Here is a 27,810-nt window from a genome sequence, read left to right as displayed (position 1 = left end):
AATGTAGCCCAATCCATCACGCAAAACAGCCTCCCATCCACTGACTCTGTCTACACTTCCCGCTGCCTCGGCAAAGCAGCCAGCATAATTAAGGACCTCACACACCCCGGACATTTTCTCTTCCACCTTCTTACGTCAGAAAAAAGATACAAAAGTCTGAGGTCACGTACCAACCAACTCAAGAACAACTTCTTCCCTGCTGCCATCACTTTTGAATGGACCTAAATCGCATGAAGTTGATCTTTTTCTACAACCTAGCTATGATTGTAACACTACATCCTGCACTCTCTCATTTCCTTCTCTATGAACAGTATGCTTTGTCTGTGTAGCGCGCAAGAAACAATACTTTTCACTGTATACTAATACATGTGACAATAATAAATCAAATCAAATCAAAATCAAATCAGTGTTGACCAAGAAGATAACTACAAAAATCTGATGGTATGCTGTCCATTCTTGATTAGTTGCTTTTAACATAATGTGACAATTACACAGCCCCAACAACTCAATGCTGCCTATAATATACTGTCCTGTTTTTGATAGACAAGAGGATTAAGAGATAAGGAAATAAAATGAGTAAATGGAGTTGAGATACAGGTTAGCTATTATCCAACTGAACGAAAAAAAAAGCTTATGGGGCAGAATGGCCACTCTGTTCCTATGTCACAGTCAATGTGAAATAAGAAAGGGCAGAAATCCAGAACGAGAGAACAGTCATAGAGGTTAGAGTCATAGAGGTTTACAGCATGGAAACAGACCCTTCGGCCCAACTTGTCCATGCCGCCCTTTTTTTTAAAACCCCTAAACTAATCCCAATTGCCTGCATTTGGCCCATATCCCTCTATACCCATTGTATCCATGTAACTATCTAAATGCTTTTTAAAAAATAAAATTGTATCCGCCTCTACTACTACCTCTGGCAGCTTGTTCCAGACACTCACCACCCTCTGTGTGAATAAATTGCCCCTTTGGACACTTTTGTATCTCTCCCCTCTCACCTTAAACCTATGCCCTCTAGTTGTAGACTCCCCTATCTTTGGGAAAAGATATTGACTATCTACCTTGTCTATGCCCCTCATTATTTTATAGACCTCTATAAGGTCATCCCTCAGCCTCCTACGCTCCAGAGAAAAAAGTCCCAGTCTCTTCAGCCTCTCCTTATAACTCAATCCATCAAGTCCAGGTAGCACCCGGTAAATCTTTTCTGCACTCTTTCTAGTTTAATAATATCCTTTCTATAATAGGGTGACCAGAATTGCACACAGTATTCCAAGTGTCGCCTTACCAATGTCTTGTACAACTTCAACAAGACATCCCAACTCCTGTATTCAATGTTCTGATCGATGAAACCAAGCATGCCGAATGCCTTCTTCACCACTCTGTCCACCTGTGACTCCACTTTCAAGGAGCTATGAACATGTACCCCAGATCTCTTTGTTCTGTAACTCTACCATTAACTGAGTAAGTCCTGCCCTGGTTCAATCTACCAAAATGCATTACCTCGCATTTGTCCAAATTAAACTCCATCTGCCATTCGTCAGCCCACTGGCCCAATTGATCAAGATCCCACTGCAATTGGAGATAACCTTCCTCACTGTCCACCATGCCACCAATCTTGGTGTCATCTGCAAACTTACTAACCATGCCTCCTGTATTCTCATCCAAATCATTAATATGAATGACAAATAACAGTGGGCCCAGCACTGATACCTGAGGCACACCGCTGGTCACAGGCCTCCAGTTTGAAAAATAACTCTCTACAACCACCCTCTGGCTTCTGTCAAGAAACAAGTGTGGCTTTTGCTACCAAATAAACCTGTTGGACTTTAACCTGGTGTTGTTAAACTTCTTACTGTGTTTACCCCAGTCCAACGCCGGCATCTCCACATTCTGTCAAGAAGCCAATTTTGTATCCATTTAGATACCTCACCCTGGATCCCGTGAGATTTAACTTTATGCAACAACCTACCATGCGGTACCTTGTCAAAGGCCTTGCTAAAGTCCATGTAGACAACATCAACAGAAAGAATTAGAGGATGAAACAAAGAGAGAGACAGATATAGCAGTGCCAGTGGCTATCGTGTGACATATAATTTGGATACTGAATGCATCTGATATCTTGAAATGACTCAAAACAGGGTGAGAAAGTCAATGAATATGCAAATATATGAATTAGGAGCAGGTGTAGGCCACTCAGCCCCTCGAGCCTGCTCCATCGTTCAGTAAGATCACGGTTGATCTGATTTTAACCTCAACTCCACATTCCTGCCGACCCCAATAACCTTTCACCCTCTTGCTTATCAAGAATTGATCTAACTCTGCCATAAAAATATTCAAAGACTCTGCTTCCACTGCCTTTTGAGAAATAATTCCAAAGACTCACCACCCTCAGACGGAAAAAAAAATCCTCATCTCTGTCTTAAATGGACGATCGCTAATTTTTAAAGTGGCTCCTAGTTCTAGATTCTCCCGCCAGAGGAACCATCCTCTCCCCATCCACCCTCTCAAGACTCCTCAGGATCTTACATGTTTCCATCTAGTCACCTCTTACTCTTCTAAACTCCAGCGGATACAAGCCTAGCCTGTCCAGCCCTTCCTCGTTAGACAATCCGCCCATTCCTGGTATTAGTCCAACAAGCCTTCTTTGAATTGCTTTCAATGTATTTACATCCTTCCTTAAAAAAGACTAATACAGTACACAATACTGCAGATGTGGTCTCACTAGTGCTCTGTATAACTGAAGCATAATCTTCCTACTGTTGAATTCCCCTCAATAAATAACATTCTATTAACCAGATCCCTCAGCAACTGGGAGCTCTGCTATCTTTCACCATTTAGATTATATGTTTCTTTTTTATTCTGTCAAATTAGAAAATTTCATATTTGCTCCATTATACACTATTTGCCACATTTTTGTCCATTCACCAAATCTATCTATATTATTTTGTAGCCCCTTATAAAATCATACAATGCAGAAGAGGCCCTTCAGCCCATCGAGTCCACACCGACACATTAGAAACACCTGAACTCCCACCTAATCCCATCTGCTAGCATTTGGCCCATAGCCCTGGATATTATGACATGCCAAGTGCTCATCCAGGTACTTTTTAAAGGATGTGAGGCATCCGGTCTCTACCACTCTCCCAGGCAGCGCATTCCAGACCATCACCACCCTCTGGATAAAAGGTTTTTCCTCACATCCCCCCAAACCTCCTGCCCTTCACCTAACCTATGTCCCCTCATGACTGACCCTCCACTCTTTGCGTCATCCACAAGCTTACTAATCCTACCCCCCACATAGTCATCAATGTTATTTATATAAATGACAAATAATAGGGGGCCCAGTCACTAAAGCAGCCATTTGTCATCACCCTCTGTCTCCTACAACAGTTTTGAATCCACTTTATCAAATGTCCTCTTAACAACTTACTTTCTTACCTATCTTTGTCACATCAGCAAATTTAGCAACCATCCCTTCAATCCCTGCATTCAAAGCATTGAAATGAAAGGTTGAGGCTCTAGCACTCTACCCAGTGGCACACCATTCATTCAATCCTGCCAACCAGAAAATGACTCATTTATGCCTACTCTCAGATCACACCAGACCACAGAAAAATATTGTGTAGGTTCCTTTGAGGAAAACTTTCTTCAGGTATTTCTTCAGATACACAGTGCCCCATTGTAGGAAATTACAGAATTATTACAACACAAGAGGTTACTTGGCCCATTGTGTGTGCACATGGCTCATCAATTGAGCAATTCCCTTAGTGCCGTTCCCCTCCTACCTATAAAACTGCACACTGTTCTTCTTGGATAGCAGTCGAAATCCCTTTTAAATGCGTCAGTTGAACCTGCCTCCACCCCACTCAGGCAAAACATTCCAGACCTTAACCACTCGCTGAGTGAAAAAGTTTTCTCTCGCAACATATTTGCTTCTTTTGCAAATCGCTTTAAATCTGTGCCCACTCATTCTCAATCATTTCCTGTCTTTTAATCTCTCCTGCCTTTCACCCTAACACAGGCCTGCCCTCGTGTCCTTTTCCACCTCCCCCACTTTCACTCGCTTAAAACCAATTACATTATTGAATATTCCCAGCTCTGATGAAAGGTCATCGACCCAACACCTAAACTCTGTTTCTCTCTCCACAGGTCCCACCTGACCGGAGCATTGCCAGCATTTTCTGTTTCTTATTTTCAATTTCCAACATCTGCAGTATTTTATACTGGCATAGACAATTCAGTAAGAAGTCTCACAACACCAGGTTAAAGTCCAACAGGTTTATTTGGTAGCAAAGCCACTAGCTTTCGGAGCGCTGCCCCTTCATCAGAAACTGGGAGTTGTGTTCACAAACAGGGCATATAAAGACACAAACTCAATTTACAAAATAATGGTTGGAATGCGAGTCTTTACAGGTAATCAAGTCTTAAAGGTACAGACAATGTGAGTGGAGAGAGGGTTAAGCACAGGTTAAAGAGATGTGTATTGTCTACTCCAAGGCGGCCTTCACGACAAACGACAACGCAGAGTCGCTGAGTAGAGACTGATAGCCAAGTTCTGCGCACATGAGGACGGCCTCAACCGGGATCTTGGGTTCATGTCACACTATCTGTAACCCCCATGACTTGCCTGGACTTGCAAAATCTCACTAACTGTCCTGGCTGGAGACAATACACATCTCTTTAACCTGTGCTTAATGCTCTCTCCACTCACATTGTCTGTACCTTTAAGACTTGATTACCTGTAAAGACTCGCATGCCAACCATTATTTTGTAAATTGAGTTTGTGTCTTTATATGTCGTTTGTGAACTGAAATCCCACTCACCTGATGAAGGAGCAGCGCTCCGAAAGCTAGTGGCTTTTGCTACCAAATAAACCTGTTGGACTTCTTTCTGTGTTTACCCCAGTCCAACGCCGGCATCTCCACATCATAGACAATTCAGACAGGTTAATGCTGGTCTTGCCGGCGACACTCACATGTCATGAACAATAAATCTTCACTATCTTAAATTTAAGGGACATGAATTTGAACATACGTGGTGGATGACTGGTTTAACCATCAATCTCCACATCTGGTTGAAAAGCCTAAAGCATCATCAGGTCCTGCTCTTCTCCATCACTAAACTACCCACTATTCAACATCATCCAGTGACTCAAATATAACCTCTGGCTCCTCCTCTCCACCACAAACCACCTTCCTCAACCACACACCCCTCACTCACTTCAAACAAATTCAAGGAACTCCAATTTCATGTAACCATTTGTTCAGCTGCACAGGGAGCCATAATGTGGCAACAGTTTGGCTAGGATAATGGTTGAGGAGAATATTATAGGACTGCCCTTAGGGGTTATCTGCCTGTTAATCCACTATTTTATGCTGGAAAATATACAAGCCCTCCACGTGCTTCACCCAAGTGACCACTCTTTATATGCAAGTGAGTGAGCACTAGTAGTCAAACCTGGAACCTGCTCAGTCTCGGTAGTTCAGTTACCTAATGACTTTGGACTGAACTCTATAAGCACAGTTTTTAAAACCCTTTAATAATTTGCCTGAAAGGCACATGAAGTAACATATCAGTAGATTTGTATTTTGAATAGCTGTGCATTCCTCTCGTATGTGATTGTTTGATTCTGGACATGAGAGAAATGTATTCCCAATCTGATTGGCAGCAGTTACCATTAATGAATTGCTCACCTTTGTAGTTCGCTGATTTCATTGCTAATTGCATCCAACTCTTTGATGCCAGTGAAATCTCCTGAGCCAACCGAACTTGTGCTATCCTATTGAGAGAGCAGAGAAATAGAAAAGAGGCTAAAAAAAATATTTAAAATACATGTAACAATTACAGAACAAGTTAAAAACACAAGTTCACCAGGAGCTGAACCAGCTATTTTGGATAAGAACAGAAAATACTGGATACACTCAGCAGGTCTGGCAGCATCTGCAGAGAGAGAAACAGAGTGAACATTTCAGATTAATGGAAACATTAATTAATGTTTCTCTCTCTGCAGATGCTGCCAGACCTTCTGAGTATTCCTGGTATTTTCATCATTCCACTTTGCAGCTATTTTGAGTGGATCAGTGACTCTGAAGCCAGAGATGGTTCAAACAGGTCGGCTTAGTGTTATTGCAGTATCGGTTTTGTAACACCAGAGAGTCCCAGTGAGTCACAATGCTTCAACTCGAGAGCTCCTTCTGATGGCGAAAAGCAGGGACTGCAGGATCACACTTCAAAAAGCAACAACTTCATTAATTTTGCAGTTTAGATCTTGTTTTGTGAAATTCTCAAACTTGTGAACTTAGAAGTAACTGCATTCAACTATTAATTTCATAAATCCAGACCCACAACATAAAACGGGATAAAAATAAGATGTAGGTAAAACTCAGCAGGTCAGGCAGTATCTGCGTGGAGAGAAACAGAGTTAACATTGAGGCTGTGACTCTTCAGCTCTGAAGAAGTCACATGGATTCAAAATGTCACATCAACTTCTCTCTCCACAAATGATGCCAGACCTGCTAATTCCAGCATCCAATTTTTATTTCAGCTTTCCAGCATCCGCAGCATTTGTCTTCAATTTTAGCACATAAAAAGGCTCAGTGCATGGACTTTAGTTACAGATTAAACTGAAATAGATGCTCATCTCAGGATCTGGACAATGTTGGCAAGGCTGGAATTCTTGCTCATTTTTAATTGCCCAGGAGATAGTAAGAGTCTTCAGGGGTAGGTTCTTTACCCAGAGGGTGGTGAGGGATTGGAATGCCCTGCCAGCATCAGTAGTAAATGCGCCTAGTTTGGGGGCGTTTAAGAGATCCGTAGATAGGTTCATGGACGAAAAGAAATTGGTTTAGGTTGGAGGGTCACAGTTTGTTTTTTTTTAACTGGTCGGTGCAACATCGTGGGCCGAAGGGCCTGTTCTGCGCTGTAATGTTCTATGTTCTATGTTCTATGTTCTTTCTCCTTGAACCTCTGCAGTCCTTGTGATGATTAGGCAGGAATCCGGTGATTATGAATGAATGGCTACTCATGTCCACGTTAGACTGACAGGCAACTTGAAGATGGTGTACCCGCAACTTTGCTGCTCTTGCCCTTCTCAGCGGTACAAGTCACAGGGAGATGGGGTATTGTCAAAGTAACCATGGTGAGATGCTGCCTTGTATCCTGTAGATTTGTGCATACTAGCTGCCACAGTGGAGCAGTGATGAAGAGGGTGCATACTGAGTTCAGTGGCAGATGCACCAACACCCGTGTCCTGGACAGTGGTGGAATGTTGTTCCAGCTGCACCAGCCAGGCAAAGTAGCAAATATTTCATCACCCTCCTGACTTGAGTCCTCTAGATGGTGGGGATGCTTTGAGGGCTTCAGAAGGTAAGTCACTCACTAGAGTATCCAGTTTCTAATCTGGCAGCCACTGCGTTGATACCATGGCTGGTTCCATTCAGCTCCTGGTCAATAGTGATTATCCAAATTCTTGGTGGGATATCCAGCGAAGATATGATATCAAGGAGAGTGGAGTGGAAGGAGGAAATAAAATATGAGAGGGGGTGGAAAAAATAACGTGGCATAAAACATTGTGTGCTAGCTACATGGCACATCTTCCACTACAAACAATACTTCCTTTGAGGAAGAACCAAGTGCCGAGATGGCTCAATAGATGGAGTGTTGCGCAGTGTGAAATTACTCAGAAGTTCCACCATCAATCCCTGGTTTGTGCCATGCTGCTCTGAGCTGGCAGTAGGGATGCTAATGTTGGTCTAAGCACTCCTGACCACCACGAAATTAAATAAATCAGCTGATTCTCATCCCAAAGGCAAAGTCCTGCAGTTGTGACAACAGGTTAAGGAAAATTTTTGTCTCAGATGTAATGATCCTCCTGATCAAATGTCCAAGCTGTCACAAGGAACGTAATTGGCAAGATGCAGAAGGAATTTTTAAATAAACAAAAAGGAAGCTCAATAGTCCAGCACAGTTGCATGTTCACAGAAACCAGTGTGGTGCTGCCAATAAAGGAAACTCTTGATCACATACTCCATTCAGAATTTCGATCTGGTGGAATTACTGATAATGATTCAAAAACAAGCTACTGCTTTGCAAAGGAAACATCAAGTTGAAAGGGCAAATAAACATGCCACAGAACAGATTCCAGAAAAAGATGCAATTACACGAAGGTCATTGCTCTATATTTTGCTCACTGTGCATATTTTCTGGTACATTATGCAAGCACACAACTCTGATAAATCAATGCCCCAGTATCACTAGGGAATACTTTGGGTCAGTGTACAATCTGCCTTTTAGCTTTGTCTCTCATGCTCACAGCAATGCAGGTTACTGCAGCTGCAGCTCTATTTAACCACGGATAATGTTTGGACTACATATGTTAAGCTACATGGGGCCCAGCCCTTATTAATGACTGTAGGTACTATGGGAAAGGGATATTTCTTCTATCAAGTTGCACTATTTAGATTATACTTTGCTATCTTACCAGCACCAACCTTCAGCCAAAAACATCTCAGCAGTCAGATTTGACATGGCTCAATGAAGATGAACCATTGTAGCATGCAATGAGGTTGCCTGGTTCAAGAAATTCAACCAGCTCAATACCAATCCGTTCTATGTCAAGGAATGGCAATCACATAACATGGCACAAAGTGTCCAGCACACATATGACATCAATGCAACTCATGCAAAACAAATCCAATACCACGGCTTGTAAAGAGAGCAGTGCCTCTGATTTGCAAGGCAGCATTTGTTGCAGCATTGCAACATGTTCACTTACAAAACAAAAACTAATAAGAGTCTAAAAGCAAGACTTTAAATAAAATTCCAAACAAGAGAAAAGGTAATCCTACGAGTGAGAACAAAAAATGCAGAAATTGAGGTAAACGGAGGCATAAAGTGCAGACTGCACAATATCACTGAAAATTCCTACACCCTCTCATGTAAACTCACTAATGCATGATGTGCAAGCAGTGACTGACAGGTACTTTCCCAGGGAAAGAGAGAAAACAGGAAGAAGGTTAAAGGTAGATTTAACACATGTGTTCAAAGACAGAGAGATTTTAAGAGTGGAGAGAGAAAAACAGAGTTGGTAACCTGACGATGCAGATTTTAAGATTGACAAAAAAGTCGAGGAGATGAATAGAATTTCTTTTTACTCCATGAGGTTCTGTGATCTGGAATGAATCACCCGAAAAAGTGGTGGAAGCAACAAGAAGTTTCAAAGGGGAATTATATACATACTATGAAAGAAAAACACTTGCGGTCCTATGGTGAGAGCAGGGGTTTGGGACTAAGATATAGGTCTTTCAGACAGACAGTATTGGCACAATGGTCTCCTTCTGTGCTGTTTTATTCTATAAGAATCAGGTTCCTTTGAGGTTAGTTTTGCAGCTTATATATTTACAATCTGTTCTCTACACCAACAGCAGTATCATGCATAAGCAGTCCTAAAAAAGGAAAAGGTAGAAAAATATGTCTTCTTCATAAAATGAAATTGTTGAAGGCAAGGGCTTTTATCTAACATCCAAAACAAGCCCTCCGATCTCTGAACTGCAGCACTGTGAACAAATCAATCACAATATTACTATTTAATTCCCCTTCAGAAACACAAGTGCTCATGATTGCTGCTGTGCATTGAGGGTGATAACAGCATGGCCACGCTGACCTTTAGACTATTTCCCGTAGACACTGATTTCAATCAGAATTCACATTCTGCAGAAAGTCAGGATCCAGCAAGGACTGAGCAGATAACAACACGCAATGCTGCAATGGGTCGTCAGTAAACCACTAGGGTCAGTGTTCAATTTAAAACAGGATGCAAGTAGCTAGGTGTCTTGCACTGACCTTTCCCGAAATGCTAACGCATGCGTAATGTCGTAATAATATAGCCAAACAAACAATAATATAGCCAAAGAAACAAGCAAATTCAGCTATCTATGAATTACTTCATAATTCATAGATTATTCTGTAAGTAAATCCAATAAGCATCTCAGGCCTCTGCATTAGTGCAACACCGGCAATACATAAAAATGGCTCCAACACTAACAGTGCAGTAGAACATTCAGCAAACTACAAATGTGACTCATTAATAAATGCAACCAATTACATCACAAGAAAGAGATTGGAAGTTTCGAAACTACATTTTCTCTAAACCTGTATGAAATGTATTCCGTCCACTTGCTAACACACGCTTATACTCTGCAGTACATTTGAAGAATAGCACCCAGTTTAAAGTAGGTACCTGTTTATAAAATAAAATGATCTGGGTTTTATGAGCAAATTACAATGTTGCAGTGCAATGCTATGTCTTGGGAACAGGGTCTGACCCATTCACAATTCATGCCCAAAGAAAGATTCACCAGAGACTATCAAGTTTGCACTAATGCTCTGCAATGTTGGGGGAAACTTACGACAGAAATGGACGTGGTAGTTACGGTAGGTCCAAACTGTTCCTTAAAATTGCAACGATCTCCTCTAACCCATTGTGGAAGTTAACTTTTACCTCCAGAGCATTTTTGCAACATCTGAACTGAGGGTTTATTCAACTCAGCCATGCACTAACCTACTGCTTTTTAACACTTATACAACAATGAAGTAATAAGGAAAGATGAAACATTCATAATATACAAGTTAAAGGGCAGGAACTAAATTGTAACTGCATATCAGGCACCTCATGGGATCTATGAGCATCGTACAAAATAGCCATGCAATCCTTTTTCACGCTGCACACACAAGAACCTACAAAGGAGCAAGCAATCCGAGATCTGGTCCTGTGTAATGAGACAGGAATAATTAATGATCTTACAGTTAGGGATCCTCTCAGAAGAAGCGCTCACAGAATGGTTGAATTTAAAATACAGATGGAGCGTGAGAAGGTAAAATCCAATATCAGTCAGTGCCTTGTGCTTAAACAAAGGAGTCTACAATGGGATGAGGGAAGAGCTGGCTAAGGCAGACTGGGAGCAAAAATTTTATGATGGGACGATTGAGGAGCAGTGGAGGACTTTCAAAGCGATCTTTCACAGTGCTCAGCAAAAGTATATACCAGTGATAAGGAAGGACTGTAGAAAAAGAGATAATCAACCATGGATATCTAAGGAAATAAAGGAGGGGATCAAATTGAAAGAAAAGGCATACAAAGTGGCAAAGATTAGTGGGAAACTAGAGGATTGGGAAATCTTTAAAGGTTAACAGAAAGCCACAAAAAAAGCTATAAAGAAAAATAAGATGGATTATGAGAGTAAACTAGCTCAGAATATAAAAACAGATAGCAAAGGTTTCTACAAATATATAAAACGAAAAAGAGTGGCTAAAGTAAACATTGGTCCTTTAGAGGATGAGAAGGGGGATGTAATAACTGGAAATGAGAAAATGGCTGAGGCATTGAACAGGTATTTTGTGTTGGTCTTCACAGTGGAAGACACAAATAACATGCCAAAAACTGATGACAAGAAGGCTATGGCAGGTGTGGACTAGAAACTATTGTCACAAAAGTTGGGCAAGCTCATGGGGCTAAAGGTAGACAAGTCTCCGGGCCCTGACGGAATGCATCCTCGGGTATTAAAAGAGATGGCAGGGGAAATAGCAAATGCACTGGTGGTAATTTACCAAATTGGCTGGACTCTGGGGTAATTCCCGCAGATTGGAAAACAGCAAATGTGACGCCACTGTTTAAAAAAGGAGATAGACAAAAGGTGGGTAACTAACTATAGGCTGGTTAGCTTAACTTCTGCAGGAGGGAAAATGCTTGAATCTATCATCAAGGAAGAAATAACGAGATATCTGGATATCAACTGTCCCATTGGGAAGATGCAGCATGGGGTTATGAAGGGCAGGTCATGTTTGACTAATTTGGTGGAATTCTTTGAGAACATTACATGTGCAGTGGACAATGGGGAACCTGTGGAAGTGGTGCATCTGGATTTCCAGAAGACATTCGACAAGGTGCCGCACCAAAGGCTGCTGCATAAGATAAAGGTGCACGGTGTTACAGGTAATGTATCAGCATGGATAGAGGATTGGTTAACTAACAGAAAGCAAAGAGTGGGGGTAAATGGGTGTTTTTCTGGTTGGCGATCAGTGACTAGTGGTGTGCCTCAGGGATCAGTGTTGGGACCGCAATTGTTTACGATTTACATAGATGATCTGGAGTTGGGGACCAAGTGTAGTGTGTCAAAATTCGCAGATGACGCTAAGATGAGTTGCAGAGCAAAGTGAGTAGACTGAAAGTCTGCAAAAGGATATAGATAGTCTAAGTGAGTGGGCAAGGGTCTGGCAGATGGAGTACAATGTTGGTAAATGTGAGGTAATCCATTTTGGTAGGAATAACAGTAAAATGGACTATTATTTAAATGGTAAAAAATTGCAGCATGCTGCTGTGCAGAGGGCCCTGGGTGTCCTTCTGCATGAATCACAAAAAGTTGGTTGCAGGTGCAGCAAATAATTAAGAAGGCAAATTTAATTTTGTCCTTCATTGCTAGAGGGATGATGTTTAAAAACAGCGAGGTTATGTTACAGCTGTATAAGGTGCTGGTGAAGCCACACCTGGAGTACTGTGAACAGTTCTGGTCTCCTTACTTGAGAAAGGATATACTGGCACTGGAGGGGATACAGAGGAGATTCACTAGGTTCATTCTGGAGTTGAGAGGACTGGCTTATGAGGAGGGACTAAGTAGACTGGGGCTATACTCATTGGAATTCAGAAGAATGAGAGGAGATCTTATAGAAACACATAAGGTTATGAAGGGAATAGATAAGGAAGTTGTTTCCATTGGTAGGTGAAACCAGAACTAGGGGACATGGTCTCAAAATAAGGGGGAGCAGATTTAGGACTGAGTTGAGGAGGAACTTCTTTACACAAAGGGTTGTGAATCTGTGGAATTCCCCACCCATTGAAGCAGTTGAGACTACCTCATTGAATGTTTTTAAGGCAAGGATAGATAAATTATTGAACAGTAAAAGGGTTATGGTGAGCGGGCGGGTAAGTGGAGCTGAGTCCATGAAAAGATCAGCCATGATCTTATTGAATGGCGGAGCAGGCTCGAGGGGCCAGATTGCCTACTCCTGCTCCTAGTTCTTATGTCCTTATGTTCTTATGAACATAACACAAGAACAAAAGAAATAGAAACAGGGGTCAGCCACCAGGCCCTTCAAGCCTGCCCCGCCATTCAATACTGATCTATGTCGACCTCAACTCCTTTTCCATGCCATTTCCCCGTAGCCCTCTATTCCTCGATCAATCAAACATTTATTCATCTCCACTTTAAATACTTCTAATGATCCAGCCTCCACCACCCTTTGAGGCAGAGAATTCCGGAGATTCACCACTCTCTGCGAGAGAAATTTCTATGCACCTCAGTTTTAAATGACCAACCCTTTATCTTGTAGCTATGAGCCCTTGTTCAAGACTCTCCCACTAGAGACATCTCGCCACCTACCCTGTCAAGCCCCCTTATATATTTGAATAAGGTCACCCCTCAGTTTTCTAAACTCCAAGGGATACAGACCCAGAGTACTTAGTCTCTCTTTCTAGGACAACTCTCTCAACCCAGGAATTTGCCTGGTGAATCTCCTTTGGACCTCCTCCAACGTTACTATTTTTTTAAGGTAAGAGGACCAAAACTGTGTGAAGTATTCCACAAGAGGCCTCAACAACACCCTATATAATTGCAACAAAACCTCCCTATTTTTAAACTCCAATTCCTTTGCAATAAAGGCCAAAATATCGTATGCCTAAACAATAGGAGCTGCATGCTAGCTTTTTGTAATTCGTGCACTCGAACACCCAGATCCATCTGTACTTCTCTCTCCTGCAGTCTCTCTCCATTTAGATAATAATCTGCCTTTTGATTCCTCCTACGGAAGTGCATGACCTTACACTTCCACACATTAAACTCCATTTGTTCCCAGGTTTTCGCCCAGTAGTCCAATCTATCTATATCCCGTTACAGAATCACAATATCCTCATCACAACCTGCTCTTCCACCTAGTTTTGTATCACTGACAAATTTGGAAACCTTACATTCTGTTCCTTCCTCCAGGTTATTAGTGTAAATAGTGAATAGTTGCAGTCCAAGAACTGATCCCTGCAGCACTCCACCAGTTACATCTTTCGTCTCTGAAAAGGACCCATTTATTCCAACTCTGTTTTCTATGTGACAGCCTAGACAAGGTACTCAGCCTACACCTAGACAAGGTAACCTGTCTGAGAAAGGTCACTGAGCCCCTAGGGTCTGTTTCACCATTCCATCGGATCAACTGAACTGGTTGCATCTTATCTACCCTCAATATATATCCACGAGGAAAGGGCAGGAACAGTAGTTGAGAATCACCATTAAGATGCTTTTACATTGCTTCAAAAAGCAACACTGGCAGAGTATATTTCTCCACTAACCTTCAAAAACCACATAGTGACCCATAACAAGGAATCTCAATACTAGAGGATCAAAACATATCTTAGAAATACTGCCTGTATGCAGTCTCCACTGCCTACGGTGGCTGTTTTATCCATTATACACAATGGTGAGGGCAGCAGCTCAGCTAAAATTCCCTTGATTTTAATCGGGAGTTTTCACTAACAGACTGAACACAAGGACAGACATACTTACATCGGGATTACCAATTCGTACATAACACTGGAGACTGGAGGATTGTAGATGGCGATTCTCATGTAAGATTTCTGTGACTGTGCCAATGTATTTTCTTATTCTTTCATGGTATCTGGGCATGGCTGGTTAGGTCAGTTTTTATTGACCATCCCTAATTGCTCTCGCTAGGTAGTGGTGAGCGATCTTCTTGGAACGCTGCAGTCCATGGTACACCCACAGTGCTGGTGGGGAGGCATTTCCAGGATTTTTACCCAGCAGAATAATGAAGGGATAACAGTATACTTTCCAAAACAGGACGGCATGTGGCTTGGAGGAGAAGTGGCAAATGGTAGTGCTCCCATGCATCTGTAGCCTTTAGTTTTAGATATCTGGTAGAGGTCGGGAGTTTGGAAGGTGCTGTCAAAACAGCCTTGGTGAATTGTTGCAGTGCATCTTGTAGATGTGTCAGTGATGGTGTAGGAAGTGATTGTTTAAGTTGGTGGATGGGGTACCAATTAAACAGATAGCTTTGCCTTGGATAGTGTCGAGCTTCTTGAATGTTGTTGGAGCTGCATTCAGCCAGGCATGTTGAGAGTATTCCATCACACTCCTGACTTGTGCCTTGTAGATGGTGAACAGGCTTTGGGGAGATATTGAGGTGAGTCACTTACCTCAGAATTCCCAGCCTCTGACCTACACTTGTAGCTACAGTATTTATATAACAGGCCCAGCTAAGTCTCTGGTCAATAGTAACTCCCAGGGTGTTGGCAGTGGGGGATTAAGCGATGGTAATGCTATTAAATGACATGGGAGAGATGGCTAGATTCTCTCTGTTGGAGATGGCCATTGCCTGGCACTTGTATAGCATTGATATTACTTGCCACTTAATCAATTCAAGTTTGCATGTTGACCAAGTCTTGTTCCATATGGACACAGTGTGCTTCGGTATCTGGAGAGCTGTAAATGATGCTGAACATTGTGCAAATCATCAATGAACATCCCCACTTCTGACCTGGCAGGAACATCATTCGTGAAGCTGCTGAAGATGGTTGGGCCTAGTACACTAATCTGAGGAATTCTTGTAGCGACTTCCTAGGACTGAGGTGATATATACATCGCAATGTATATATTATACATAAGTGCACCATATTAATGTACCGTATAGTTCACAACTGAGGAACTAAACAAGACTCCAAGCAATACAACTAGCTTTACTTTGAAAGTATTGACTTATTGAAATGCTTGCTTTCAGTGCATCTAAACCTAAACAAGGTGTGAACTGGTGAATAAACACAGCTGTTTCTTAACGACATAGAAGAGCACTTAATACACCATAAACAGCAACTTTGAAATTTATTTTAACACAATTGATTAATGATTATTTTCACTTTTTTGTTGATGTAAGTGACTGCCAGTTTAAATATGAATGTTTTAAGTGGTAGGGCTGTATTTACATTACATTATACAAACTCCTTCACTTAGTCATGATAAGTTTAGTTGTCAAAACTGGAACTGCACACAAGTTTATACCCACAAAGGTAATGAGCTTGTTAACATTTAACATGCACAGGCTCATAACAGATGTAACAACTAGATGAGATTCACAGAGGCAATGGGAAGAAAAGGCAATGGTTAGCAAAATGTTTAAAGCAGGCAGCCCTGTTAACATGTGCACAGTTACTCACACGCCTCATTTCTGTTAGTTGCGAAAGCTCAGACCCAACAGGAGTCATGTAGCCTGAGAGGCTCTACAGAAAGAAAGGAATAAAGTAGGTCTACAGGTACATGCAAAAAAGATGGTCATTGTACAAACATCAAGAACTTTAGCAGTAGGTTCACTTAGAGAAAACACAGATCTCAACTTGGGTCAGATTCAGTGGAATCAAATGGCCGATAAAATAACAAATGTAGGCAAATTAAACCTGTGCAAAGTGAACATTATGTAGAATCAATTGATTCTGTGATCTTTTAAACAGCTGCAGTTTTATTTTGGTCAATGATAATTACATTTGATTAACACAGAAATTTGCTGAGCTAAACACAAGCACAGTGAAACCTGTAAATTACTAACACTTTAGAGACCGGCGTCCTTATTTTCCAAATGGTCAATGAATGTATTGCAAGCATTTACAAAAGAATGGAAAGTTCTTTCCAGAATGGGAAGTTCTTTATCCATCAGAGCAGAGAGCTGTTCTCTCCTTGGGGCTAAAGCCACTAAAACATTCATTCCCATAGATGTAGCAGTCTCTGTTGCAACAGATGCTAGATAAAGAGTTCCCCATTCCACAGGAGTCATTTCATTCACAAAACTGATTGCTGCCATTTGTTGACCTGCAGTCACTGGCTTCATAATATTTTGGGAGCAGGAAGGAAGCGAGCTGCAAGGACAAGTGCCAGTGATCTCGACTTAGTGAGAGTTTCCAAGACTAGTTTTACAACAGGCTGTCCTGTGTTTTAAGTTGTAAAAGGGTTTGTCATATTGAAAGCTGTCTGTAATTTTTGAGTATCCATGGATTCAGCGTGCCTCATGTTTTAGTATGTCCTGCCCTTTTATAACCTAAAAAAGAAGCATTTAACTAAGCAAACCTGCTGTATTATACAGGACTGTATATATGATAAAACATTTGTGCTAATATTTCACAGCAAAGCACAGCCTCCTATTATCTTGGAACCCACTTGGACCAACTCGTCGAGACTGGCATGTTTCCATTCACCAGAACAAAGTTGTGACCTGGAACATCAGGATCCTCATGGACAAGTCCAGCAATGACAGACCTAAGTGCTGCACACAATCACACCTCCATCATCGACACTGCCGCCGTGCGTGAGACACAATGTGCAGGACAAGGTCAACAAAAGGAGCAAGGCAACAGGTACACTTTTTTTCTGGAAGGACCTTCCAGAAGAGGAACAATCCCTTTTCTTTCATGGGAAGTCATTGGCAAGACCAATGCTCTTGAACAGAATGGCCTGCTAAGCTATTTCAGAGCACAGTTAGGAGTGAACCGCACTACTATGGATCTGGTGTCACATGTAGACCAGACCGGGTAATGGTGGCAGATTTGAGGGAGAGGAATTGACTGCAATAACCCACTCCCTGCTATCTGACACAGGGAAGATTACTACAAGGATCTTCTTCAATCAGCTCTTCCCATTGGCCAGAGTTCCTTCCAGAGTAGCTTTTGGTCATGAAGAGGCACCACAGACATGATCTTCACTGCATAGCGTCCAAGAAAGATACAAGGAACAGCATCAACTATTGTACATGGTCTTTTACAACCCCATAAAACCTTTGACTCTATCAACCAGGGAGGCTTATGGAGTATCCTCCTCAAATTTGGCTGCCCTGAGAAATGTATTACCGTCCACCACCTATTCCACAATGACATGCTAGGTGTGATCCTCATCAACAGAACTATCACAGAGCCCATCTTAATGAAGACTGAGAGCAAACGTGGCTGTGTCATCATACCAACTCTCTTCTCCATCTTCCTTGCTGCAATATTGCACCTCACCTCCAGAAAATAACCAACAGCCCTGGAGATAATTTACAGAACAGACAGAGAACCGTTAAGCCACAGGCAACCTTAAATCCAAAATAAAATCACTTCAACTCCAGTCACCGAGCTCCAGTATGCAGATACCCCTTGCATGTGCACTCATTCCGAAATTAACTTCCAGGTCATGTTCAATTCCTTCACCGAATCATATCAGAAAGCGGGCCTTTCACTAAACACCCAGAAAACTAAAGTCCTGTGCCAATCAACTCCAAAAACACAACACCTCCCCTCATCAATTCAGATCGACAGCAAGATTCTGGTAAGCATGAACAAAGGACAGACATAGACACTGAAATACAGCATCACCTCCAACATGCTGGCTCAGCCTTCAGTTCACTAAGAAAAAGAGTATTTGAGAACCAAGATCTCAATCCCAAGATTAAAGAAATGGTTTACTGGGCAGCAGTGATCCTCATGTTCCTATGCTTCACAGACTTGGATGACGTACAACAGGCACCTCAAAGCATGGCACCAGTCCCTTTGTAAGATCCTCCAAATCCAATGGCAATAGCGGTGGTCCCACAGCAGCATCCTCTCTCAACCCAATGTTCCCAGCATTGAAGCGACAATTATGCAAAACCAGTTTGAGAAATGCAATTTGTATGCCTGCCACCACCAGACTCCAGAAGCAACTGGTCTATTTCAAAACTGGGTCACGGCAGGAGACTCACAGGAGGAAAGCAGAAATGTTTTAAGGATGTGTTCAAAGCATCCCATGAAGAGGTCAGACACTCCTGCCAACTCATGGGGGTCCCTGGCTCGTGACCAACAAAAATGGAGACAGTTTGTGTGGGAAGGTGCCAAGTACATCAAGAGACTTCATCAGGAATCTGCAGAGATGAAGCCGAGGCATCAGAGAGCACACACAAACACCCGATCCTCCAAACGCCACCTCCCCCTGTATGTGGCAGGATCTGTAGATCAGGCATTTCAGACGCCATCAAACCAAATTGGAAGCAAGTCATCTTCGATCCTGAGGGACTTCATAAGAAGAAGATAAATGCAAACTTTTGAAACTCATTAATGTAGTAAAAATGAGATGGAGAGCAATAGACTTCAGGAAGACAAAGGCAGACTGGTGAGATGGGAAGATATGTGGCAGCTGAAGTGTGAAACTGCAAAGCGACACATTTTGAAAGGTAAAATGTGGAGAAGTAATCTGAAATAAATGATATCATTTTAAAAGGGATGCAGGAACCTAGAAACCTGGGGTGTATGTAGACACTCCTTTGAAAGTGCCAAGCCAAATTGAGAATGCTCTTAATAAATTGTATGAATCCTTGGCTTTATTAATACAGGAGCAGAATAACAAAAGAAAGAAAACTTAGGTTAAATCTTTATAAAACATTGGTTAGGCCATATCGGAGTACTGTATTCAATGTTGGGCATCACATTTAAGGACGGACGTTCAGGCCTTAAAGAGAGTGTAGAAAAGATTTACTGGAATGGTACCAGAGATGAAGGACTTCAGTCTTATGGAGAGACTGGAGAATCTGTGGCTCCTCACTTTAGAGCAGAAATGTTAGGAGGAGATTTGATAAGTTGTTCAAAATCATGAATGGTTTTGATAGAGAGAATATGGAGAGACCATTTCCTGTGGCAGAAGCATTGGTAACCTAACAAATTTAAGCTGGTTGGCAAAGAACTACAGGCAATCTGAGGCAACATTTTCAAACACAGCATACTGTTCTGATCTGGAATGAACTGCCTCCTAAAAGGGTGTTGGAAGCAGATTCAATAGTAATATTCAAAAGAAAATTTGATAAATATTTGCAGGGAAAAGGTTTACAAGGATACAGGGAAAGAGCAGGGGAGTTGGAATAATGGAGAGCTCCACTACTGAGCTGGCACAAGTACTAAACGGCCTTCTCCTGTGCTATATCATTCTATAATTCTACAATTCGAAGGATCCCTCAATAAAGGTTTGTGTTTTGTAGGTGAACATTCCTTTGAAAGTGTATATTTATACAAGTTTCACTGTGCACTCAAAACAAATTTAATGATATTTGAATGTAAACAATATAAAACCAACAGAGATACTGAATTCTGCCTTGAACTGCTCAAGAGGATGCCCCACATTTCAAGTATTCCCATTAACCAGTTCAAAGCAAAACAACAATGTGCATTTATGCAACATCCTTACAGAGACAGACACTGAGCCAAGAAGGGCAAACACTGGAGTGGCCAAAAGTTCAGTAAAAAGTTTGGAAGTTTCATTTTTAGAGAAAGAGGAACAAAGAGCTTTAGCAAATGCATTTCTAAAAGTATGACCCAAGAAGAAGTTGAAGGCTGACATCAGTGGTGGGACAAGTGGAGGAGAAAAATTTAGAGGAGGCCACAGTCACGGGTTTGGGAAGGATTGCAAGGCTGGAAGAGGTTGCACAGATCGGGTGAACATGGGCGGTTACTTAGCAGGAGTTTGGAAAAGAAAGAATATTGTTATGAACGCAAAGTTTGTAAGAATGCTATGTTTAAACTGTCTTTGTCATTTAAGTTAGAACAGAATACTCTGGAAAGGGAGCTGGTCGGAGGTTTTATAACTCTGCCCAGCAACAGGCCAGGTGGCCTCTTTATCACGGGGACTGAGCAGAGTAGGCATACTGCTGGTGTTCAGTTCGAAACCTCTCTAGAAACTGAGGGAAGAGCCTTTCAACAGTCACTAGACATTATGACTTGGCAAGACGGGAAGACATGAATCCACTGGAAGCAAGGAGTGGCTGTGTACTGTTGTCTATGAAGACTGTAACCCTATGGAGAGCATATTGTAATTTATATGTATACAGTGTCATATTAAAGCATTAACAAGGGTTAACTTTTCTGTAGTTGAGAATATTAGTTGCCTACTAAATAACACTTAGGTGATGTTGATTTTAATTCATTACAGCAAAAGTCTTAAAACTTTAATTTTTTTTGCATGATCCTTTCAGTCAATCACCAGGAATTCAAATCTCGTGTAAAGATATTTGTCTCCACAGGGCATTTTTAGCCATTTGGAACATTGAGCGAGGGGATGCGAGACTGAAAGTTGAGCATTAAACAAGTCCGGAGGTGAAGATCACAGAATCCCTACAGTGCAGAAGTGGCCATTTGGCCCACCGAGTCTGCACTGACCCTCCGAAAGAGCACCCTATTTAGGTCCAATACCCTGCCCTAACTCTGTAACCCTGCACATTGATCATGGCCAATCCACCTAACCTGCACATCTTTGGATATGTGCAAGAGTTTCACTAGTGGAGGGTTTGAGGTAGCAGTAGATGCAGCGGTGCATCTAAATAGTCTTTGAAATGGAGATGGCATGACCTTTGAACTTCATCTCCAGGTTAGATAGGGCAACCCTGGGTTTAGTATGGTACAGGAAAAGGAATGGAATCATGGCAGTGAGATTTGTGGCTGGAATGAAGATCTTATTCTACCCATTGCTGAGCTGCAGAGGAAGATAGGTTGCTGGACAAACAGTGGCAGCACAAAGACAGCTGAGGGTTGAGAGGTACAATGCTTGGCACTTCACTTGTGTTCCAAGACAGAATGTGCCTCCTATCCGAAATGAACCAAAGATTAAAGACCATTGAAAATAAACCTCCAACTCAAGTCTCCAATTCAGCTATATAGACAAAATTATTATTGGACATTCTCATGACCTTTGGTATTGAGCTTGCTGAATTTGAGCTAAAAATAACACTCTTCTAAACTAGTTAATTATTTGACGTTGTGCCAATACACTTCTTGTGTGATACTTTTACATTGTCTCAAACTATTCCTGCCATTTCCAGCATCACACCTGTACTCACCACACATTACCTGAGTGTTACATTGCATAAAATGCTCTCTTCAGTACAATCTCTAATCAAAAGGACAGAAAGCGTATTTGCATCATTGTGTTTCACAGTTCAAGTGAACATTGTATAAACATTCTGGCAGTCACCATTCAGTATATTACTGAAATCACAGTGCCAACATTTACTGTCCACTATTATTGGCCGATTCAGTTTCACATAGATCTTTGAGCAAGAAAAGCAAATTGCTGATACATTACACTGGGTTAATGACACTCCCGCAATTACAACATATGACGATTAGGTGGTCTGAACAAACACTGCCACACAGCTCAACATGCCTAGTTGTTTTTACCCACCAATTTTCTCACCCTCACTCCCACTCTCGATGTCTTGCTTGTATATTGTGCCCCACATGTGCCAAGCTTACACTGGGGTAACCTGCCCAAGTGGTGCAATGTACCAGCTCAGTCTGGTCGAAAGTTAACTCTTGCCAAGGAATTCTTATAAAATGGGAGTTGCATCATGTACTTACTGATACTGGTGTAGTCCTCTCTGATGGTGGGATCATTTCTGGAGTAAGCATCTGTGGAGGGTCAGTTCCTTTGCTGACTTTCTGCTGAATCAGATACATTGCTAAAGCAAACTGTTCCCTGTTCAGTTTCCCCATCTGTTTTGTGTCAGCCAATGCCCTGTTGAAAAATAGTTTATTAAATAAATGCAGGCTCAGTATTGTAACTACAGCCAAACCATGCCAGCTGCTATGCTTAATAAAACAAAACCATTAAAGGAAGTTACGTGTTGACACAGCAGGCATGTAATTTAGCGAAGAGGTAAACAATCCAGTCGCAGATGCAGTAAAGAGCGTACAACAGGTGACCGCAGACAAGGTGAAAAAAACCATCTGCAAGTGGCTGCCAGTTTCAGCTGCACTGCTTGGATTAATATCTCCCCTCAAGAGGAGGTAAAGAAACTGGAGATTTGCTGTTGAGCTGCTGACAATTATCTGCCGGCAGTAGAAGGATCAGGGCAGGCACAGGTCAGGAGGGACTATTAGAAATTAAAAATTTATGAAACTGACTCATACCCACTGGTTTTTTGTTTTAAAAAACCCATCATACAAGATAACACTAGCACCTGCAGTATTATAGCAAACTTCTTATTCAGTGCATTTCTTTTTAACAAGCTTTGTTTTCAGACTAATTTCAGCTTAAGAATTTGCAGTTGATCAAGTATGGACTGTTCCCTCCATAACGATCGACATTCTGATGTCGTCACTGAACTAGTTTGTACAGCCAATGAAGGGCACTTCATTAAAACAATATTATAGCTCAACGGAGTAATTAAGATTGTTACATTACCTTCACACAGGTGTATTGGGTGATCTAATTAAGCTGTTTAAGATGGTTAAACTAGTTGATAAGGTAAATAGAAACTATTTCTTCAGATGAGGAAAACCGAGGGGGGGGCGGAGGGGGGGAGGGGCGGAGGGGGGGAGGGGCGGAGGGGGGGAGGGGCGGAGGGGGGGGGGCGGAGGGCGGAGGGGGGGGGGCGGAGGGGGGGGGCGGAGGGGGGGGGGGCGGAGGGGGGGGGGCGGAGGGGGGGGGCGGAGGGGGGGGCGGAGGGGGGGGGCGGAGGGGGGGGGCGGAGGGGGGGGGCGGAGGGGGGGGGCGGAGGGGGGGGGCGGAGGGGGGGGCGGAGGGGGGGCGGAGGGGGGCGCAGAGGGGGGGGGCGGAGGGGGGGCGGAGGGGGGCGCAGAGGGGGGGGGCGGAGGGGGGGGCGGAGGGGGGGGGGCGGAGGGGGGGGCGGGGAGGGGGGGGCGGGGAGGGGGGGGCGGGGAGGGGGGGGCGGGGAGGGGGGCGGGGAGGGGGGCGGGGAGGGGGGCGGGGAGGGGGGGGCGGGGAGGGGGGGCGGAGGGGGGGGCGGGGAGGGGGGGCGGAGGGGGGGGCGGAGGGGGGGAGGGGGGGCGGAGGGGGGGAGGGGGGGCGGAGGGGGGGAGGGGGGGGCGGAGGGGGGGAGGGGGGGGCGGAGGGGGGGGCGGAGGGGGGGGCGGAGGGGGGGGCGGAGGGGGGGGCGGGGGGGGCGGAGGGGGGGGGCGGGGGGGGCGGGGGGGGCGGAGGGGGGGGGCGGAAGGGGGGGGCGGAGGGGGGGCGGTGGGAGGGGGCGGTGGGAGGGGGCGGAGGGGGGGGGGGCGGAGGGGGGGCGGAGGGGGGGGGGGCGGAGGGGGGGGCGGAGGGGGGGGGGGCGGAGGGGGGGGCGGAGGGGGGGGGCGGAGGGGGGGGCGGAGGGGGGGGCGGAGGGGGGGGCGGGGAGGGGGGGCGGGGAGGGGGGGGCGGGGAGGGGGGGGCGGGGAGGGGGGGGCGGGGAGGGGGGGGCGGGGAGGGGGGGCGGAGGGGGGGAGGGGGGGCGGAGGGGGGGGCGGAGGGGGGGGCGGAGGGGGGGGCGGAGGGGGGGGCGGAGGGGGGGGCGGAGGGGGGGGCGGAGGGGGGGGCGGAGGGGGGGGGGCGGAAGGGGGGGGCGGAAGGGGGGGGCGGAGGGGGGGCGGTGGGAGGGGGCGGTGGGAGCGAAGGGGAGGGGGAGCGAAGGGGAGGGGGAGCGGGGGGGAGGGGGAGCGGGGGGGAGGGGGAGCGGGGGGGAGGGGGAGCGGGGGGGGAGGGGGAGCGGGGGGGAGGGGGAGCGGGGGGGAGGGGGAGCGGGGGGGAGGGGGGAGCGGGGGGAGGGGGAGCGGGGGGGAGGGGGAGCGCGGGGGAGGGGGAGCGAGGGGGAGGGGGAGCGGGGCGGAGGGGAAGCGGGGCGGAGGAGCGGGGGGGAAGGGGAGCGGGGGCGGGGGGAGGAGAGGGAGCGTGTGGAGGGGGAGCGGGTGGAGGGGGAACGGGGGGAGGGTGAGCAGGGGGAGGGGGAGGGGTAGCGGGGGTGAGGGGGAGCGGGGGTGAGGGGGAGCGGGGTTGAGGGGGAGCGGGGGTGGTGTGGGAGCAGGGGGGAAGGGGGAGCGGGGGGGGAGGGGGAGCGGGGGGGGAGGGGGAGCGGGGGTGGTGTGGGAGCGGGGGGAGGGGGAGCGGGGGTGGTGTGGGAGCGGGGTGGTGTGGGAGCGGGGGGAGGGGGAGCGGGGGTGGTGTGGGAGCGGGGGAGTTGTGGGAGCGGGGGTGGTGTGGGAGCGGGGGTGATTTGGGAGCAGGGGTGGTGCGGGAGCGGGGGGGGGGAATGGGAGCGGGGCGGAGGGGGAGCGGGGGGCAGGGGGAGCGGGGGGCAGGGGGAGCGGGGGGCAGGGGGAGCGGGGGGCAGGGGGAGCGGGGGGCAGGGGGAGCGGGGGGCAGGGGGAGCGGGGGGCAGGGGGAGCGGGGGGCAGGGGGAGCGGGGGGCAGGGGGAGTGGGGGGCAGGGGGCAGGGGGAGCGGGGGGAGCGGGGGGCAGGGGGAGCGGGGGGCAGGGGGAGCGGGGGCAGGGGGAGCAGGGGGCAGGGGGAGCGGGGGGGGAGCGGGGGGCAGGGGGAGCGGGGGGGAGGGGGAAGGGTGCGGGGGGAGGGGGTGCGGGGGGGGTGCGGGGGGGAGCGGGGCGGAGGGGGAGCGGGGCGGAGGGGGAGCGGGGCGGAGGGGGAGCGGGGCGGAGGGGGAGCGGGGCGGAGGGGGAGCGGGGCGGAGGGGGAGCGGGGCGGAGGGGGAGCGGGGCGGAGGGGGAGCGGGGCGGAGGGGGAGCGGGGCGGAGGGGGAGCGGGGCGGAGGGGGAGCGGGGCGGAGGGGGAGCGGGGCGGAGGGGGAGCGGGGCGGAGGGGGAGCGGGGCGGAGGGGGAGCGGGGCGGAGGGGGAGCGGGGCGGAGGGGGAGCGGGGCGGAGGGGGAGCGGGGCGGAGGGGGAGCGGGGCGGAGGGGGGAGCGGGGCGGAGGGGGAGCGGGGCGGAGGGGGAGCGGGGCGGAGGGGGAGCGGGGCGGAGGGGGAGCGGGGCGGAGGGGGAGCGGGGCGGAGGGGGAGCGGGGCGGAGGGGGAGCGGGGCGGAGGGGGAGCGGGGCGGAGGGGGAGCGGGGCGGAGGGGGAGCGGGGCGGAGGGGGAGCGGGGCGGAGGGGGAGCGGGGCGGAGGGGGAGCGGGGCGGAGGGGGAGCGGGGCGGAGGGGAGCGGGGCGGAGGGGGAGCGGGGCGGAGGGGAGCGGGGCGGAGGGGGAGCGGGGCGGAGGGGGAGCGGGGCGGAGGGGGAGCGGGGCGGAGGGGGAGCGGGGCGGAGGGGGAGCGGGGCGGAGGGGGAGCGGGGCGGAGGGGGAGCGGGGCGGAGGGGGAGCGGGGCGGAGGGGGAGCGGGGCGGAGGGGGAGCGGGGCGGAGGGGGAGCGGGGCGGAGGGGGAGCGGGGCGGAGGGGGAGCGGGGCGGAGGGGAGCGGGGCGGAGGGGGAGCGGGGCGGAGGGGGAGCGGGGCGGAGGGGGAGCGGGGCGGAGGGGGAGCGGGGCGGAGGGGGAGCGGGGCGGAGGGGGAGCGGGGCGGAGGGGGAGCGGGGCGGAGGGGGAGCGGGGCGGAGGGGGAGCGGGGCGGAGGGGGAGCGGGGCGGAGGGGGAGCGGGGGGCAGGGGGAGCGGGGGGCAGGGGGAGCGGGGGGCAGGGGGAGCGGGGGGCAGGGGGAGCGGGGGGCAGGGGGAGCGGGGCGGAGTGGGAGCGGGGCGGAGTGGGAGCGGGGCGGAGGGGGAGCGGGGCGGAGGGGGAGCGGGGCGGAGGGGGAGCGGGGCGGAGGGGGAGCGGGGCGGAGGGGGAGCGGGGCGGAGGGGGAGCGGGGCGGAGGGGGAGCGGGGCGGAGGGGGAGCGGGGCGGAGGGGGAGCGGGGCGGAGGGGGAGCGGGGCGGAGGGGGAGCGGGGCGGAGGGGGAGCGGGGCGGAGGGGGAGCGGGGCGGAGGGGGAGCGGGGCGGAGGGGGAGCGGGGCGGAGGGGGAGCGGGGCGGAGGGGGAGCGGGGCGGAGGGGGAGCGGGGCGGAGGGGGAGCGGGGCGGAGGGGGAGCGGGGGGGAGGGGGAGCGGGGCGGAGGGGGAGCGGGGCGGAGGGGGAGCGGGGCGGAGGGGGAGCGGGGCGGAGGGGGAGCAGGGGGGGAGCAGGGGGGAGCGGGGCGGAGGGGGAGCGGGGGGGGAGGGGGAGCGGGGGAGGGGGAGCGGGGGGAGGGGGAGCGGGGGGAGGGGGAGCGGGGGGGAGGGGGAGCGGGGGGGGAGGGGGAGCGGGGGGGAGGGGGAGCGGGGGGGGAGGGGGTGCGGGGGGGAGGGGGGAGGGGGAGCAGGGGGCAGGGGGAGCGGGGGGCAGGGGGAGCGGGGGGCAGGGGGAGCGGGGGGCAGGGGGAGCGGGGGGAGGGGGAGAGGGGGGCGGGGGAGCGGTGGGAGGGGGAGCGGGGAGGAGGGGGAGCGGGGAGGAGGGGGAGCGGGGGGTGGGGGAGCGGGGGGGAGGGGAAGAGGGGGGGAGGGGGAGGGGGAGCGGGGGGAGGTGGAGCGGGGAGGAGGGGGAGCGGGGAGGAGGGGGAGCGTGGAGGAGGGGGAGCGGGGAGGAGGGGGAGCGGGGAGGAGGGGGAGCGGGGGGGAGGGGGAGCGGGGGGGAGGGGGAGCGGTGGGGAGGGGGAGCGGGGGGAGGGGGAGCGGGGGGGAGGGGGAGCGGGGGGGAGGGGGAGCGGGGGGGAGGGGGAGCGGGAGGGAGGGTGAGCGGGAGGAGGTTGCGTGGGGGGGAGGGAGTGCGGTGGGGAGGGGGAGCGGGGGGGAGGGGGAGAGCGGGGGGAGCGCGGCGCGGGGGGAGGGGGAGCGGGGGAGGGGGAGCGGGGGAAGGGGGAGCGGGGGGGGAAGGGGGAGCGGGGGGGAAGGGGGAGCGGGGGGGAAGGGGGAGCGGGGGGGAAGGGGGAGCGGGGGGGAAGGGGGAGCGGGGGGGAAGGGGGAGCGGGGGGGAAGGGGG

At 48.9% G+C, this 27,810-nt stretch overlaps 1 protein-coding gene across 1 annotated transcript in view; it reads right to left on the bottom strand.

Annotated features, from left to right (window-relative positions):
* LOC144488265 (epidermal growth factor receptor substrate 15-like 1) overlaps nt 1–22,602 on the bottom strand; it is a gene marked incomplete at its 3' end in the record, with an annotated part of 86,301 nt that extends 63,699 nt beyond the window's left edge. The window contains exons 1-3 of the mRNA XM_078206306.1: nt 22,451–22,602; nt 16,268–16,330; nt 5,694–5,779 (exon numbers count right to left, since the gene is read on the bottom strand). Of these exons, the coding sequence (XP_078062432.1) occupies nt 5,694–5,779; nt 16,268–16,330; nt 22,451–22,585 (284 nt within the window). The remainder of the gene's footprint in view (nt 1–5,693; nt 5,780–16,267; nt 16,331–22,450) is intronic.
* Nucleotides 22,603–27,810: the final 5,208 nt, after the last annotated feature.

This window comes from Mustelus asterias, unplaced genomic scaffold (genome assembly GCF_964213995.1).
Source record: "Mustelus asterias unplaced genomic scaffold, sMusAst1.hap1.1 HAP1_SCAFFOLD_1425, whole genome shotgun sequence".
Classification (NCBI taxonomy): domain Eukaryota; kingdom Metazoa; phylum Chordata; class Chondrichthyes; order Carcharhiniformes; family Triakidae; genus Mustelus; species Mustelus asterias.
This window is presented reverse-complemented; position numbering and strand designations above follow the sequence as displayed.